We start from the raw sequence: 15,760 nt of genomic DNA on the forward strand, positions 1-15,760 counted from the left end.
ATATCAGTAGTTTTGCCTCTTATAGATTTTTATTTTTTAAGTCAGTATACGTGTTTATCAATAAAACAACTGTCAAAATATGATTTGTGAATATAATCTCATTTCCAACCAGGCTATACTCTTCAGATAATATTTTAGCAATAGAATTAGCCCTAAGATTAAAGAATCTTTCAAAACATTTAAAACACAAAATAAACCAAAGCAGTGCTGTTATCGCCAACTAAAAATATTAGAAAAAATGTTGGTAACTGAAAAAAAAAAAAAAACGAATGAAAACCTAAACTTCGAAAATAAATAAATAAAATAAAAATGATAAAAACTGACTTGAAAGAGATAAGTTGAAGAATTAAAATTAATAAATCAAACATTAAGCTGAATATAAATATTTAAAAAGCTAATTAAAAATAAAACTAAACTTTTAGTTCCTAAAAAAAAAAAATAGCTAGAATACAAAAGCTAATTCAAAATATTAATAAATACTGTAATAGTATTTATATAACACTGGTGGAAATGACTATTGCTAATCATAGTTTAGGAGGAAAAAGACAACTGTTCTATAACACAAGTTTCCAACAGTACGTACTGTATGTTTTAAAGCCAAAAGTGCATATAGTAAAGAAACATAAATAATCAATTAGTAAGATGAAGTATTTCTATCATGACATGCCTCATAACTTGTACTCAATGAGCTCTTGTAATGCTTGTATAATCATTTTTGACAGTCTGTGATAGATAGCAATCAGTAATGAGTTCATAATTTACATAGCTGTGCTGCTGATAATGATCAAAGTAAATAGAAATTAAATGAATTTGAGTATTATTTTATCTAAAGTCGCAGTAGATATATTTGTCCAGCAGGGGGCGACACGCACTACATTAAAACATGGAGCAACTCAATACTGCAGTGCTGCATAAAACAAGACACGGAATGTGTCAAAAGAGAGACAAGTCACGAAAATTTTTTGAACTTTTATGTGAAACCATATGTGCTTTAGAACAACTACAAATTATTCAAATTCATATTGAATGGCATTTGAGTCCTTTTATTTCTATGGCACAGTTATCACTGTAGTACACTAACACTGCTTATCCAGATATTCTGGAAAACTCAATGTAAACAAATACTGAGTTCATGTGTTTGAGCGCCCACCGCCTCTTAGTGCTGACATATCAAAGTGAATATTTTTCTTTGGAGATCACCACTTTATGATTTGATTGCCAAAATGTCAATGCATTTACAGCTGCAGAGGAGGCTATCCTCATCCGCGAGGAAGTATGTTTGATAACCGCACTTATGGAAGGAGGAGAACATCTAAATAAAGACAAATGCACTGAAAGATTTAAGAGGCATGAAACATAGCTGCACGACACAGAGGGATAGAGCGAATGAACGGGGAAGAGAGCAAGTGATAAACCATGAGGCCACTGGCGCTGACACAGGGTATTTGTTTGTCATTTAATTGACTGTTCCTTTAACTGAATAGCCTAAGTGTCTCTGAGTGCTTGAAGTGAGGGGGATTCTGGGATGTTTTCGTTCAGTCACCTGCTGATGTAGGCATCAGGTAGTCTGCTGTCTGTTGGAGACCCAATGTCTCTACTGGAGCATTTCTCCTCTCCTCCATGTCCACTGCTGGCCTCACTGTCCGCCTTCTGGCTCAGAGAGTCAGAGAATGTGTCATCCCTGTAAAAAAACAGCAAACAAGCAAGTTATAAAAACAGATTTACACGCATTAGCCCTAGTTTAATGTTTAAAAGCAAACTGTCTCATGACAGACGATAAGAGCAGCTCAAATTGCCACCAAAAACACATTTCAAAAAAGGCAAAAATTAATGGCCACCCGATGGTTTGTATCTCTGAGCTCTTCCTTTTCATAATAATAATAATTATATATATATATATATATATATATATATATATATATATATATATATATATATATATATATATATATATATAAAAAGTTTTGCTTTGATTTTTTTTTAAGGGCTGCACAACTTGGCCAAAAATGTTGATTATACATAAATATGACCATATAATAATAATAATAATAATAATAATAATAATAATAATAATAATAATAATAATAATAATAATAACTATAAACATTATTAATTATTATTATTAATTACTGTTAATTGTTATATTATTACAACAATGCTGTGCTTGTTTATAAGCATGCAATATTTCCCCAAAAATGTTGTGATTTTATATCACAATAAACACATAAAAATAACATTATTATTATTATTATTATTTACATTTTATGTGAATCAAGCTGCTTTGAGAAACTGAAAACACTGTATATCATGAGTCGCTCATGTGCAAAAGAACATTGTGCTGCGCTTTGCATATATTTAGATGATTAATTAAACTGCAGCTTTTGCGATTTGACAGTTGCACTAAGCCATACTACAATTTAGATTTTATTTTGCCTAATAGTGCAGTAACTGATGTCAACTTCAATGTCACTAATCAGTGTTTTTAAAGCAATCAATCACAAGGACTTATTTTCCTGCAATAGGCTCAGACAACATAAAGTTGAAATCTGCTTTCACAGTTTTTTGCTGTTTACAATGTATACTTGCTGATTCCATGCATCTTTGTAACACTGCCGATCTTCATTGCTATCTTGTGAAGGTCAAGCAGTATGTGATGCTCGTGTTGGCTGGTGCATTAAAGCCCTGACACGAGGCCTGGGACAGAGACTTGGAGAGCATGTGAAGCTCCACAAGTCCTGTGTAAAATCACAGCTGTTGATACAGCCTACTGGACAGAACATTGGGTCACATGTGCATCTTTTTTAGCACCAATCAGATATTTCTATCAGCTGTGGTGTGAATTCTCTCAATTGCATGCGTGCCATAGAGGATATCCTGTGTATGAGCTGTCCATCCTTTCACTCTCTCTCTCTTTTATTTTTATTTCTGCTGGTCTAGGGCCTCTTAAACTCGCTCACTACACCAGGCTGTAAATTCTCAGTGCCACGAGCCCAGAACACACATCAGCAGAGGTTCATGATGTGAATTACTGATACACACACACAGTGGGCTGGTATGGGCTCTGTTGTTGTCGTTACTCAGCACTGTGCCTGATTCATTAGATTTGCCCCCTTTATGAGCCATAATCTATTCAAATAGGCGCCAATGCCCAGGTAGAAAAAGTTGTCATGACCATAAAGGGATTTACCAGAGGAGATGGTACACAGCAGAGTAGTGAAACTAAACTCAGATGTGCCTCAAGTTGTATTCTAAATCAAACTAGGTGCCTACCTCGACAACATTTTAAGGCTTCATAGATACATTTCCGTGTAATTAGGCATTTTATGCCCTACGCCTACTTCCCTATTACACAGTATGCAAAAAGCAGTACATCCAACCTGAATTTGCAAATCTGAAGTATTAAAAGGTAGTTATAGTATGCTCAGACTGTAATATAGAACATATGTTATTAATGGTTGCAAATTCTTAATTTTGGACAGCGCTTGAACATCTCTTGAGGAGAAGGCAATCCCAGAATGTGACAAGCTCAGGGAAAAAAAATAAAATAAATAGTGGACAAATCAAAAGAAATAATATTACACCATACATACTAGGGCCGAGGAAAATAACAATATTAAAATTAATAAAAATAATAATGAAAAAACAAACAAACAATAAACTCACTACCCAGGTGCCAATTAAAAATGGCATTTAAAATATTATTAATATAAATATTATATAAAATATTATATATTTTTTTTATGATTATTCTACATTGTGACAATTACATATGTAAATTATTTAATTGTGATTACTTTTTTTGACATGATTGTTATACAATAGTTTATATGATTTATATTACATAAAATACAATAATTGATATGTGATTAATCATGATCAATCATTAAAATCATTGACAATCAATTAAATTTTTATTCAAGTCCCAGCCCTAATATATATACTACATAAATAAATACTCTTGCTATCACCTTGCTCTTACATTTTCCTTTTTACATACATTACATCTTATCCTACTTTTTAATTAGATTTTCCGCATTATGTTGCAGAACAGTACATTCTATTTCTGATTTATGTAAACTTTTTTCTATTTCGAATTCGTTATATTTTATGCTCATTTTATTCTATGTTCAAAGAGTTGATAAATAATACAATTATTAGAAATTATAATTATTAATACTGAAAAGGACCGAATAGACTAAAACTTAAAAACAGCTAAATCTATTCAGCCCAATATTTGTGTGCTATGTATTTTATTGCCTGGTGAAATAAAGGTTAATAACATCGAACTCTGTTGAAGCGCTATCATTATTTATATTCGTTTATTACTGTAGAACAGTAGTGATACTCACATATCCTGTACAACGATGTACTGGTGAGGCACTAGGCCGTCTATGCCGTTGTGTCTGCCCTCCCACCAGTCATCTGACGCTCTTTGATACAGAAGTAGAGATGCACCCTTCTTAAAGGACAGCTCCCGCGCAGAGCGGCCCACATAATCAAATTTTGCGATGGCTTCAATGGGCTCCCCTTCTGTAGAAAAAAACCACAGCATGGTTAATTCAGTGAGTTAGGAGAGCGGAAACAGATGCAGCAGCAGATTTCCACTGGAGAATATCCAATCATAACTTGTGTGTGATCAATTAGCTTTTCCGCATGGGCGGCATCACCCATTTCTGTACTTTTGGCTTATGCTATATGAAACGCCTAAAGGGAGATAATACGGAGTCAACTGAACATGAGTTGGTGCTATTTGCAGTACCAAGTCAAATTAATCCATATAGTGCACATGCCTCAACTGCATCTGACTGTTCTTTCACATGTGAATAAGAGCATTTCAATGCATCCACATTATAGGGTCTCGGACCATCTGCTGTACACTCCTTTGCTGCCGTGACACCCTTTACGTAAGGACTCATTAGAGAGCCAACAGGCTTCAATGCATGCAAAGTAGCTGCACTTCTGGCAGAACGGCCTGTTCTCATCTTCAGGACAATCAGGCAATGTGGACCTTACCAACATCATCACAACTCCTGCCAAATGAGTGCAACAGCTCTTACAAAACAGCACTGTGAAACATTGGTGGCAATACTATGGTGCTTGAGTAATACGATACAAGACACTTCCAACCCTTAACAAAAAAAAAAAAACATCAATAATTATTATATATAAATATTTTATTTTATATAAATATTTTACTATTTAAAAATGACACACTACATTATTTAATAAAAAAATTATATTGTTAATTTATATTTAAATGCATATTTCTATTTAATTATTTAATATATGATTTAATAAAATTAGTTTTGAACAAAAATGATTCTTTATTTTAGAAATTATTTGTATATATTTGTAATATTTAAATAATACATGTAAACATTTAATAAAAATTATATTTCAGAATTTATATATTTTTAAATATTTAAATATGTTGTTATTTCATTATACTACAATCACGTCTACATCCATCATGGTTTTACCATTTTACTACATCCGTAAAACCTTTGTAACAGCATGATCATTTTGTAAAACCAAATCTCTTAAAAAAGTTGAACACAACTGAATTACTTGCAATTAAATGTAATTAAAATTCATATTGTGAATATATGTTTAGTCCTATAATTCATTTTCTTTCTGCAATGCATTACAGTAATCAGTCAAAAATCTAAACTGTTAAAAATGTTATAAAATCCTTGTATTTTCAAAAAAACTCAGGAGAGAGGCACAGCTTTACCATTGTTGCAAATAAAGACAGAAAAATTAGGGAAAATATAAATCAGACAAAAGGGAATACACAATTCATCTTACACAGGAAAGACAGTAAAGGCAATATAAAATCAAGCAGCACAAGCTCAAAGAGGAAATGCTTTTTCATTCTCGACAGTCTGGAAATGACGAGGAGTCGATGAGACGTGACTGTCTGAATTAATAGGGCTGCTCTGAGACCAGGCACCTTGTTAATAAAGAGGATGGGTGGAGATCAATATGAGCAGCAACTGTCCACACATCCCTATCTCTCCTCCATCTCCACCTCACTGATGCTGTCATTCATTCACTGTCCTTGCCGAAGCCTGTTTATGTTTTATAGTCCTGCAAGGACAGTGTTTGAGAAGACAGGCGGCAGACAAAATAAAAGTATAAAAAGTTACCTGGATTATGTGTGATTTTAGCTTAAAATACAATTAAAAAAAGAAAGAATATCCAGACACCGACCTAAATAATTCATTTGTTTACTGTCAAAAGAACCTTGCTCACTAAGATACACAAAGGCAGCTCACGATACATTTGAACTAATTCAGAAGTCTGTATTAAAGAGACTGTAACTTTTGTTATGATACTATTTTTATTCCCTGATATTAACCACGTGTTGTTCTTGCACCCGTTTGCTCTAGTTGAATGCACATTGTACCATATGGACTTCTTGTTACCCCAGAGGAGAGCTAACAACGCCATGCTAGGTTTCTTGCTAATCATACACTCTGCTCTAGAGGTAACTTACCCACCAGAACCCACGACTGCAAGCAGAACGAGGAGGAATAAAGGCTGACAGAGTAGAAAACCGTTTGTAAGCGCATTTCCTGTTTTTAATGTTTTTATGGAGACATGCTTGCAGACTGCAGGGGTGCTGCCATTTAGAAGAGAAAATGAGCTCATCAGGGGCCTGTTAAGGAAGACCACATGTTTTTAACAGAGTTTAAATGGTTTTCTACTCAAAGGATGGAATTTCAAAAAAGCTTTGAATGATAAAATGTGACTTATTTTATAATGAACCCAAATATTCAAGAAAATGTGTATTTTGAGAACTAAAAAAAAAAAAAAAACAAGAATTAAAATTTTATTGAGAAGCAATGATGCATAAGATATTAAGACTTGTTTTCATAATTTAAATAAAAATAGATTTAAAAATAGATTTTTAATGTTTATAAAAAAAATTATTATCCTAACCAACGATATACTTTTTCAAAAACACAGTAAAAACAGTAATATGATGAAATATTTCTAAAAGGTAAAATATTTGTATTCTATTTTAAGCTATTTTAAAATACACTTCATAATTTCTGAAGGATCATGTGACACTGAAGACTGGAGTAATGATGTTGAAAATCCAGCTTTGCAATCAATGTTGAAAACAAAACAAAATTGTATTTTTTTGAGACTGTGACGTTATTATTTATTTATTTATTCTCTGATGAATAGAAAGTTCAAAAGGGAAGAATTTATTTGAAATAGAAATGGTTTGTACCTTTATAAAATGTATTTACTGTTACTTTTGGTCAATTAAATGCATCTTTGCTGAAGAAAAAAGTTTGCCCCCAAACTTGTAAATGACAAATGAAGAAATTAAAAAAAAAATAGGCTCATTTATGTTTACCAAATATAACCAAATATATTATATTACCAAATATAACACACAAACCAGGATTTCAAAAATGGTCAATTTTCTTATTGTACATCGGTTTCTCACAGATGCTGAGATTTGTCTTTTTCTTCCCAGGAGAGCATTCTGTCTGCTTATTCCAGTTCACTTGAATGAACAAATGTCTCTAAAGGCATATCAGGGGTACCATCACTTGGCAAAGTGGTTTCCCAGACGGGCCCTGAGACGATCCCATTCAGATGCAGTGATTGAGGACAGATGCTGCACTGGCCACAGGTTTGATCAGGCTGATATAATTATGCTTGAAGTTAAAAGTACAGAAATCGCTTCCTCAGAATTATTTATGTCTCCATTATCATGACAGCTGATAAATATCCAGAAACTAAGAAATGGAATATAATCCAAATAGCTTATTATGAAACAAGACAAAACCCATAATTCCGATCAGCCATAAGTTATGTGTGCAGTGTGAAGAAAAAGAATAAGAATTCCTCCACTGGGAAAAACCTTCTCAATATATTCAAAAAATCATTTGGAGCCAAACCACTGAAGCTAAGGGCAATTTTAAAATTTTCAGGTCAGTTATGATTCGGTCTGACGTTGATATTCGACATCTGCATTAGTTTATGGAAACCCTAGCATATGTGAAGTATCAGGTTTCCCAGTTTAAGGTTATAGGTTCATGAAATTTAAACAGACAATAAGATGGGAGCAGTCAAAATAAATCTTCAGCATGCAGATGCGCATGTCTGGATGTATAATAGTGATTTATGAGCAAATGACAGGCTTGTGCGTAATATCCTTCACTGAATATGATTCTAAATAAAGTTACCACCAGAGGTTCTGGGTTCTGTTTATACTTGGTGAGTATGAGATCTGTCTGTTCAGCAATGTTTAGAGAAGGAGAGACTCAGTTCCAATTTAACACTTGTCAAGTGACGGGTTACAGTTCAATTTTTTTTAAGAGTGGCGTCTACTAATGCAAAACAAATTTTTTGCAAGCTGTGCTTGAAATCGTTACACTATTGGACCTTCTTCCTCTAAAAATTTCACCAAACTTTTGCTTATGGAACTGCACTTTAAGGGGCCGTTTACATTTTGCGTCTTTTGCGCACGCAAGTTCGTTATTTCCAATGTAGGCGCGCGGCATGCGCGCTCATAATGGAAGCGACGCGCGTTTTTTTCAGGCGCGTCCGCACCGCATCGAGTTAAAAACATCTCAACTTTTCAGAATGCCGCAAGCGCACAGCGGGTCATGTGACAAGAACCAACCAATCAGCTTCATCCTTTCCCTTAACAACGTTGAAAACTCAACCAAGATGAAGGAACAGCTGTTCATAGCTGTATATGGATTGCCATTTTGAAATAAATTTAGTAGCAGAGCTACTTAGAGCGATTTTTTGTGCTGCAAATCCATTTATCCTTTGCTGAAATTTCCGCGTCTTCATGGAGAGAGCAGGTAATGAATGCTTAGCAAAGGCAGACGCCTCAAGAGCGCTTCTGTCCGAGCGCTTTGGAAAGAAGGACAAAGCGGCGCGCCTAGTGTTATCCAAACGTTTTTAGGCGCGATATGTGAACTAAGTCAGTTTTCTCGCAAATATTCAGTTTAAGTGCATCTCAACAACTAGAACGATTTGAGGTAGCTTTCATGCGTGTAGCACAGACAGTGAGGGACAAATTATTAGTCTTAGTTTAATATGTAATACACCAGTATGAACGATCATATTCTTGCCTTATCCAAATAATCAATTCCCATTTGAGCAATCACAGAGAGTCTATTCCCATTTGTTTTTATGCTCCAAAAACAAAGGTAGACTTAAAGCAACCATCTTCTAATTGGTATTTCTGATTCAATCCTACCATTATCTAGCTCCCTGCACAGACACCCATTCTTAAACAAATCTTGGATATGGAAAAAGCAGACTTCTCTTATAAAATAAGCTCAAGAAAACAGGCATTGTTCAGGTACAGACGGAGAGAGACAGGAAATGTGTCTATTTTCAGTGGGGCGACATACAGGTCAGCAGCAACATTTTCCTTTCGGTTCTTCTGAAAGACTGTACAGAAGACAAAAACAAACCACTTGACTGAGTTGAGTTTTCAGTCTGACACTTGCAGTTTATTTCTCATATTACACGTGGGAATTGGTTCATGTGTCATCAATAGGCCAAACATCTGGTTTTAGTTTGTTTATGACAGTGAGCCTTGGGAACTTTAAGAGGATTTTTTTTTTTCATAATAAAACCACATGCAGCAACAAAAAGAACTAGATTTTGAGCCAGACTGGTGAGGCCTCCACATGTATTTTTAATGCAAACTGCCCTATAGCAATGACAGACTGGTTTAGTTTGGAAAGTATTTGCAAGACTTGATTCAAACCCTCTTCCTTTATTTACGGATGTCTCTAGCTTCCCAGAGGATTAGAAAACAAAAGTTCTTTGCTCTTTAACAATCACTTCCTGTAAAGCTGTCAAAGTGATTACCCAGGTAAGGGCAAGGTGGAATTAACCCTTAACTGGCCCAGTCAGAAAACGTTATATGAAGTAAAATCAATCTGGAGACTCAATGGCCGAAGCCAATCTGAGCCAATGGGAAGAGTGACTGGACAGGACAAGATGTCTTAACCTTGTTCCTATGACCTCAGAGTGCGTTCTTAATGTATAACCTACATAAATGAGTTGTCATACTGTACATACTACTACAGGGTGTGGTAAACAAAATAACTTACCATCCTCACTGGTGTGGGTCTCCGTTCCTCTATCCTGATCAACCTCCTCCAGAGCTCCATGCTCACTGTATGGACTCTCACTGCAGAAGAAAAGAAGAAAGAAATCAAGACAAATGGTTCTTTTTTCCCCCCAAATAATAGATTTATAGGACCTATTACCAAATATTTAAGTACTGAATAGTAAAAGTCAGATAATTCAATATTTCTGATGAGCTTAAAAACGTTTTGTTCTAAAGTCATGTGCTTAAAGCTGCAGAAGGTAACTTTTGTAAAAATATACTTTTTACATATTTGTTAAACCTGTCATTATGTCCTGACAGTAGAATATGAGACAGATAATCTGTGAAAAAAAATCAAGCTCCTCTGGCTCCTCCCAGTGGTCCTATTGCCATTTGCAGAAAGTCATCCGCTCCCGGTAAAAAACAACCAATCAGAGCTGCGGTCCGTAACTTTGTTTGTGTTCAAAATGTAGAAAAATGTATATAATAAGCGAGTACACCATGAATCCATTTTCCAAACCGTGTTTTTAGCTTGTCCTGAATCACTAGGGTGCACCTATAATAAGTGTTTATATTCAGACTATTTTAGATTGCTTCGGGGGATACCGCGGCGGAGTAACCCAGTACCTTTGTGATTCTTCATAGACATAAACAGAGAGAAGCAGCTCCGGCTACGATGTTCTTCTGCAAGACGCAAGCAGTTCTGTTTATTAACCGCTAGATCGTCAAAAGATACCTACCGCAGCTTTAATGTTTGGATTTTTTGTATATACACAAGTTTTGAAGTCTGTCTATTTATAAATCGCCATAAAACATTAAAAAAGTAAAGTAAAAAAAAAAAAAAGATTAAAATATATAATATAGTTTTATTTGTGTAACATTTATTGCTCACTACATTATTTAGACCAAACGTTTGAATGGTTTTGTGCATCCTAAGATACAAATATACTACTGTTTTGGGGTTACGTTTTGGGTAAGAAAGATTATTAGTTTTTATTTTTTTGAAATAAATACTTTTATTCAGTAAAGACCCATTAAATTAATCAAAATGTCACATGAAATTCTGTTCTCTTGAACTTACCCAAGAATCCTGAAAAAAAAAAAGTACAGCGGTTTCCACAACAATATTAAGCACCTCAACGGTTTCCAAGATTGACGTTAATGGGAAATGTTTCTTCTAGAGCACCAGATGAGTATATTAAAATGATTTCTTAAAGATCATGTGGCACTGAAGACCGAAGTAATTCCATCACAGGAATAAATGATACTCTAAAATATATCACAATAGAAAACAGCTACCTTAAACTGTAATAAAATTTCGAAATATTACTGTTCTTACTCTATTTCTAATCAAATAAATGCAGCCTTGGTGAGCTTAAGAGACTTCTTAATGACTTCAAACAATTAAATGGTCATGTATTTTTGTATGTAAATGTTTAAAAAGGGCAACACAGAGTTAAGTCACAGTCAGCATCAAGCAAATAGTACTGAGGCTGTCATTAGTATTCAAGAAGAGTCGCAGGGTGTTTGGGATTCTGTCAGTGGAACAGCATGGTTACTGAGACTGGCATTAATGCCCTTTACATCCAGAGTCTGACTCACAGTAAAGCCATTTCAAACAGAGCACTGCCACTCCCGCATGCCACACCACCAAATGAGAAAATATGACAACCGGCTGCCGGAAGTTTAAGAAAGGTGGATGTAATATCTGAAATGCTGAAGTATAGATGCTTGCAGTGGCAGGTGTTTTGCTTCAGGTTGGGGGATGCAGACTAGTGGGAGTTGGGCCGCACTTTTTAAAACAACAAAATCACTAGCCAACATATACACACAGCTGTGGAGCTGGTGGAAAATGTCTCTTTTCTCTTCTCATCCATGCAAATTTTGGGGAGAAATGAACATTGGTTTGGCTGACGATCTTTCTTTACCTTAATGGCAGCCATTTTTAAGATGGTTTCAGTCTGTCTCACCTAGTTAAGGATCTCCAACCCCTTTCGGCCTCTAAAAAATGTCTCAACTTAACTAAAGAGCTCACTATCGGCACCTTATCTTTCCACATAATTACCCACACCAAATCCAAACACAGTCACTCCTTAGATCCAGACACACATACCTGTGATATTCAGTGCATTTTTAAAAAAAACCTTTGGCCTAGGACCAGGTATATCCTCACAGAGACAGAATGAGAAATACAAGGCCATTTTTAGAAAACAAATTTCAGCTAATTTGTAGTTTGTAGGAAAATAGGAGTTTCTTTGAAGGAATAAATCACCCAAAAGTGAAAATGGATTTTATGTTAGGATTTTTTTTTTTTTTTTACACACTGTCCATTCAATGAAAGTCAATGGGGTCCAAAACAACAATGGCTCTTATTGATTATTTCACTTTGTGGACGGAAAAAAAACAAAACACTAATTTTTCGTTTTGCATCTTTTTTTGTGGTCCACAGAAAGTAATATAGATTTGGAAAATGAAATAAAGCTCAAATAAAATAAAAGTCATATATAAATATTATATGGGGAAAAACAATTTGTTGCCAAGGCAAAATGTCCCATTTTACTTTTTTGAAGTTCAGGTTGAAGCACAAAAATTACTAATACTAATTTAAATAAAATCAAAACCAAAAGAAATGTAAAACAAAAATGCATAAAAACAAAGCACATTACAAAATGACATCAACTTAAAATGAAAATTTAAAATAAAAAAAGCTAATTCAAGATTTGACAACACTCTTTAATGAAAAATCAAGATTAAAATCTGATTAAATCTCTAGGAGTTTGTTGAATTACAATGCCTGACACAAAAATGACCACAAAAAAAAAAAGTGATGAGACGTGTAGCCAAGTGTGGTGTCCCATACTCAGAATTGGTGCTCTACATTTAATCCATCCAAGTAGTAAACACACACACACACACACACAGAGCAGAGAAAATTCAAAATAACTGACTTCCTGTAGGTATTGGTGTGTTAAAAGTGTCTACCGAATTTCATACATGTACGTAAAAGTGTATAGGTGGCGTTGTCGAGCCATTTTGCCACACCCACTTCTGAAACGTACATCAGATGAAAATGTTCGGCACTGCTGGCGTGTCTGTACAATTTTATGATTTTCAAGCATGTTAAGGTCCTTAAAAATGCTATTCATTTGAGTAATATTAACAATAATAATAGACTATTAATAATAAAATGACACTGGATTGTGAGTAAATTATGACAGAATTTCCGTTTCTGGATGACTATCTCTATAAATTTTATTCCAAATATTTTGTGTGGATTTATGCTCATAGATCAGATGTTCTTCAAAACAAAGAGGCCCCACCCAAAAACTGTGCTAACAAAATAAGTGACTCACTATAGCACTGACTAATCATTTCTTTTATTTCACTTGGGTCACACCATGGATGTCTGGATACCATCAATAATCCTCGAAAATACAATAAAGTCTACAACTTTAACAAGCTCAAAGACTGTCACGAATCTCAGGTTGCACAACCCATTAGCATCTATCTTCTAAACACTTCCTCACCCACCTAAATGCAGTTGCCCAGACAGTTATCAATAAATAATTCAAACCAATATCACCATCACATCTCGGCACTCACCAATAGTCTCCGCCTGCCATACACTTCTCGTACATGGGGCCGTCAAGCTCCTTTGTGTCAGGAAAGATGGTCTCGTGATGGATGATGATGGTTTTGATGACCTCATTGACATGGGCCTGGCAGGAGACCTGGTCCTGGGTTTCTGGAGTGGGCATGAGGGTGGGGCCAAAGCAGATGGCCAGATTATACGGGTCCATCATATTTTCATCGCTGTATTGGGACAAGCTGCAGGAAAAACAAGCAAGCTATTAGGACATTTGACAACCAGCAAAAAAGCCTTTCCATAAGGACATTCATCTGTGTGTTAGTGAGACATTGGGACTTACTGGTTGAGGAAGGCAAACAGATATCGCATGACCACAAGGACTGATCTGGGTACAGTTAGAAGGATCTTACGTATATACAGCGCTCTCTCATACAGATTCTCTATTCCTAAAAAAGAAAGAGAGAATGAGTTAAAAAAAGAGAGAGAACCAGAGGCGATTCCCTTGTGTTCATTAAATTAAATCGCCAGGTTTGTTGGCCCTCACCCTGGACTTAATAAAGCTGATTACCAGAGCATTGAAAGAGGTAAAGTCTCAAAACTACTCAACTCCTCTTTTTAAAGAAGCTTAAAAATTAATCCAAAAGACTGGCATCCAAAAAATGTGTGTGAGTACTCCTGCGGCTCTCCTGCAGGAATGCACACAGATTTCCACCACAAATTGCATTTATGAAGTTAATACCTGGATGTGGCTCAATAACTTACTGTTGCATACACTATTTAAAAAAATATGCATAATGCACAGTACACTACTAGCTCATTCCAAACTACTATATCTTGTCCTCATCGGATCCCAAGGCTTGGCTGTGAGACACACACAGTACTTATAAAGTACCAATTGAAAACTGATGTGACCTGCTCTCTCTCATCCATACTTTAGCACACCCAGATCCTTGATTCATCCTCTGATAGCATTGTAAAATAGCCATGTCACCATTAAAAAAAGATCTGGGCTTTTGAAAACATGCTACTATGCTACAGTTATTCGTCTTACTTGAGCACGAAACTAGTTTCCAACACAGATCCTGAGTAAGGGAAGCAATTCAAAGCCTCACCACAGACAAGGCACATGTCTGCAGAAACAAAACTCAAACTAATCTCCAACCGTGCAGAGGACACACAACTGACAGTCTATATATAGACCTCCCGGGCCGTGTGCGTTGGAGGGAGTGTATGGTATGCTGGGAAGGGGTTAGTCGTGTGTAAATGTAAACAGCAGGGAATCCCTATTCGTCACACTTTAGTCCACAGAGTGTAACAGGCACAGGGCCGCACACGGGTGTGTATGAACACATGCCTTTACATTCCTCCACACGCACAGACAAACAAAACCCACCCAACCCACACATGCAAGCGCACAGCACCTTAATTTAGCAAACTCTGCACAAATTTTAACATGTGGCTAAATATTTAGAAAGGGCTGTCATATAAAGCTACAAGTGATACAATTATGCTAAGAACATTTTTGCATGTAAAATAACTCAAAAACTATTTTCTACATGGCAGATTAAACATCAAGTAAATGCATCCAGGTCTAAAAAGGCTATAAACCAATTATTAGGCTAAATATTAGTTGTGAATTATTAAATGAAAGATACATCTCACAATTGTAGCTCTGGGCTTAAGTTTGTCAAAAGCTTCAGGGAAAACTATGCCAGTACTTCAACTGCTATATTAGTTTTAAATAGTTTTTGAATGAGTGAATATATATGAATATAAGAATCAAAAATTAAATCAAATAAATGCAGCGTTACACTTTACACATATACAGCTTTACACGTATACTCTACCGGTCAAAAGTTTGTGATCAATAATGTTTTTTAAAGAAATCTTTTATGCTCATCAAAGCTGCATCATTTGATCAAAAATTCACAACCCAATTAAGAAAATTCGGTGTGCGTATATATGTGTATTAATATATATATAAATAATAATAATGAATAATTGTATATAATTTATTTGTACAGTTTTATTTATGAATTAATTTATATGATATTTAATTTCAATAC

At 35.1% G+C, this 15,760-nt stretch overlaps 1 protein-coding gene across 3 annotated transcripts in view; it reads right to left on the reverse strand.

Moving 5' to 3' along the window:
• The window catches only part of LOC113061549 (SLIT-ROBO Rho GTPase-activating protein 1-like), an 84,751-nt gene that overhangs the window by 4,714 nt on the left and 64,277 nt on the right, over positions 1-15,760 (reverse strand). For all 3 annotated transcript variants that reach the window (XM_026230737.1, XM_026230738.1, XM_026230739.1), the window contains exons 16-20: positions 14,035-14,140; positions 13,709-13,933; positions 10,107-10,186; positions 4,350-4,530; positions 1,544-1,681 (exon numbers count right to left, since the gene is read on the reverse strand). In XM_026230737.1, the coding sequence (XP_026086522.1) occupies positions 1,544-1,681; positions 4,350-4,530; positions 10,107-10,186; positions 13,709-13,933; positions 14,035-14,140 (730 nt within the window). The remainder of the gene's footprint in view (positions 1-1,543; positions 1,682-4,349; positions 4,531-10,106; positions 10,187-13,708; positions 13,934-14,034; positions 14,141-15,760) is intronic.

This window comes from Carassius auratus, chromosome 43 (assembly GCF_003368295.1).
Source record: "Carassius auratus strain Wakin chromosome 43, ASM336829v1, whole genome shotgun sequence".
NCBI lineage: Eukaryota > Metazoa > Chordata > Actinopteri > Cypriniformes > Cyprinidae > Carassius > Carassius auratus.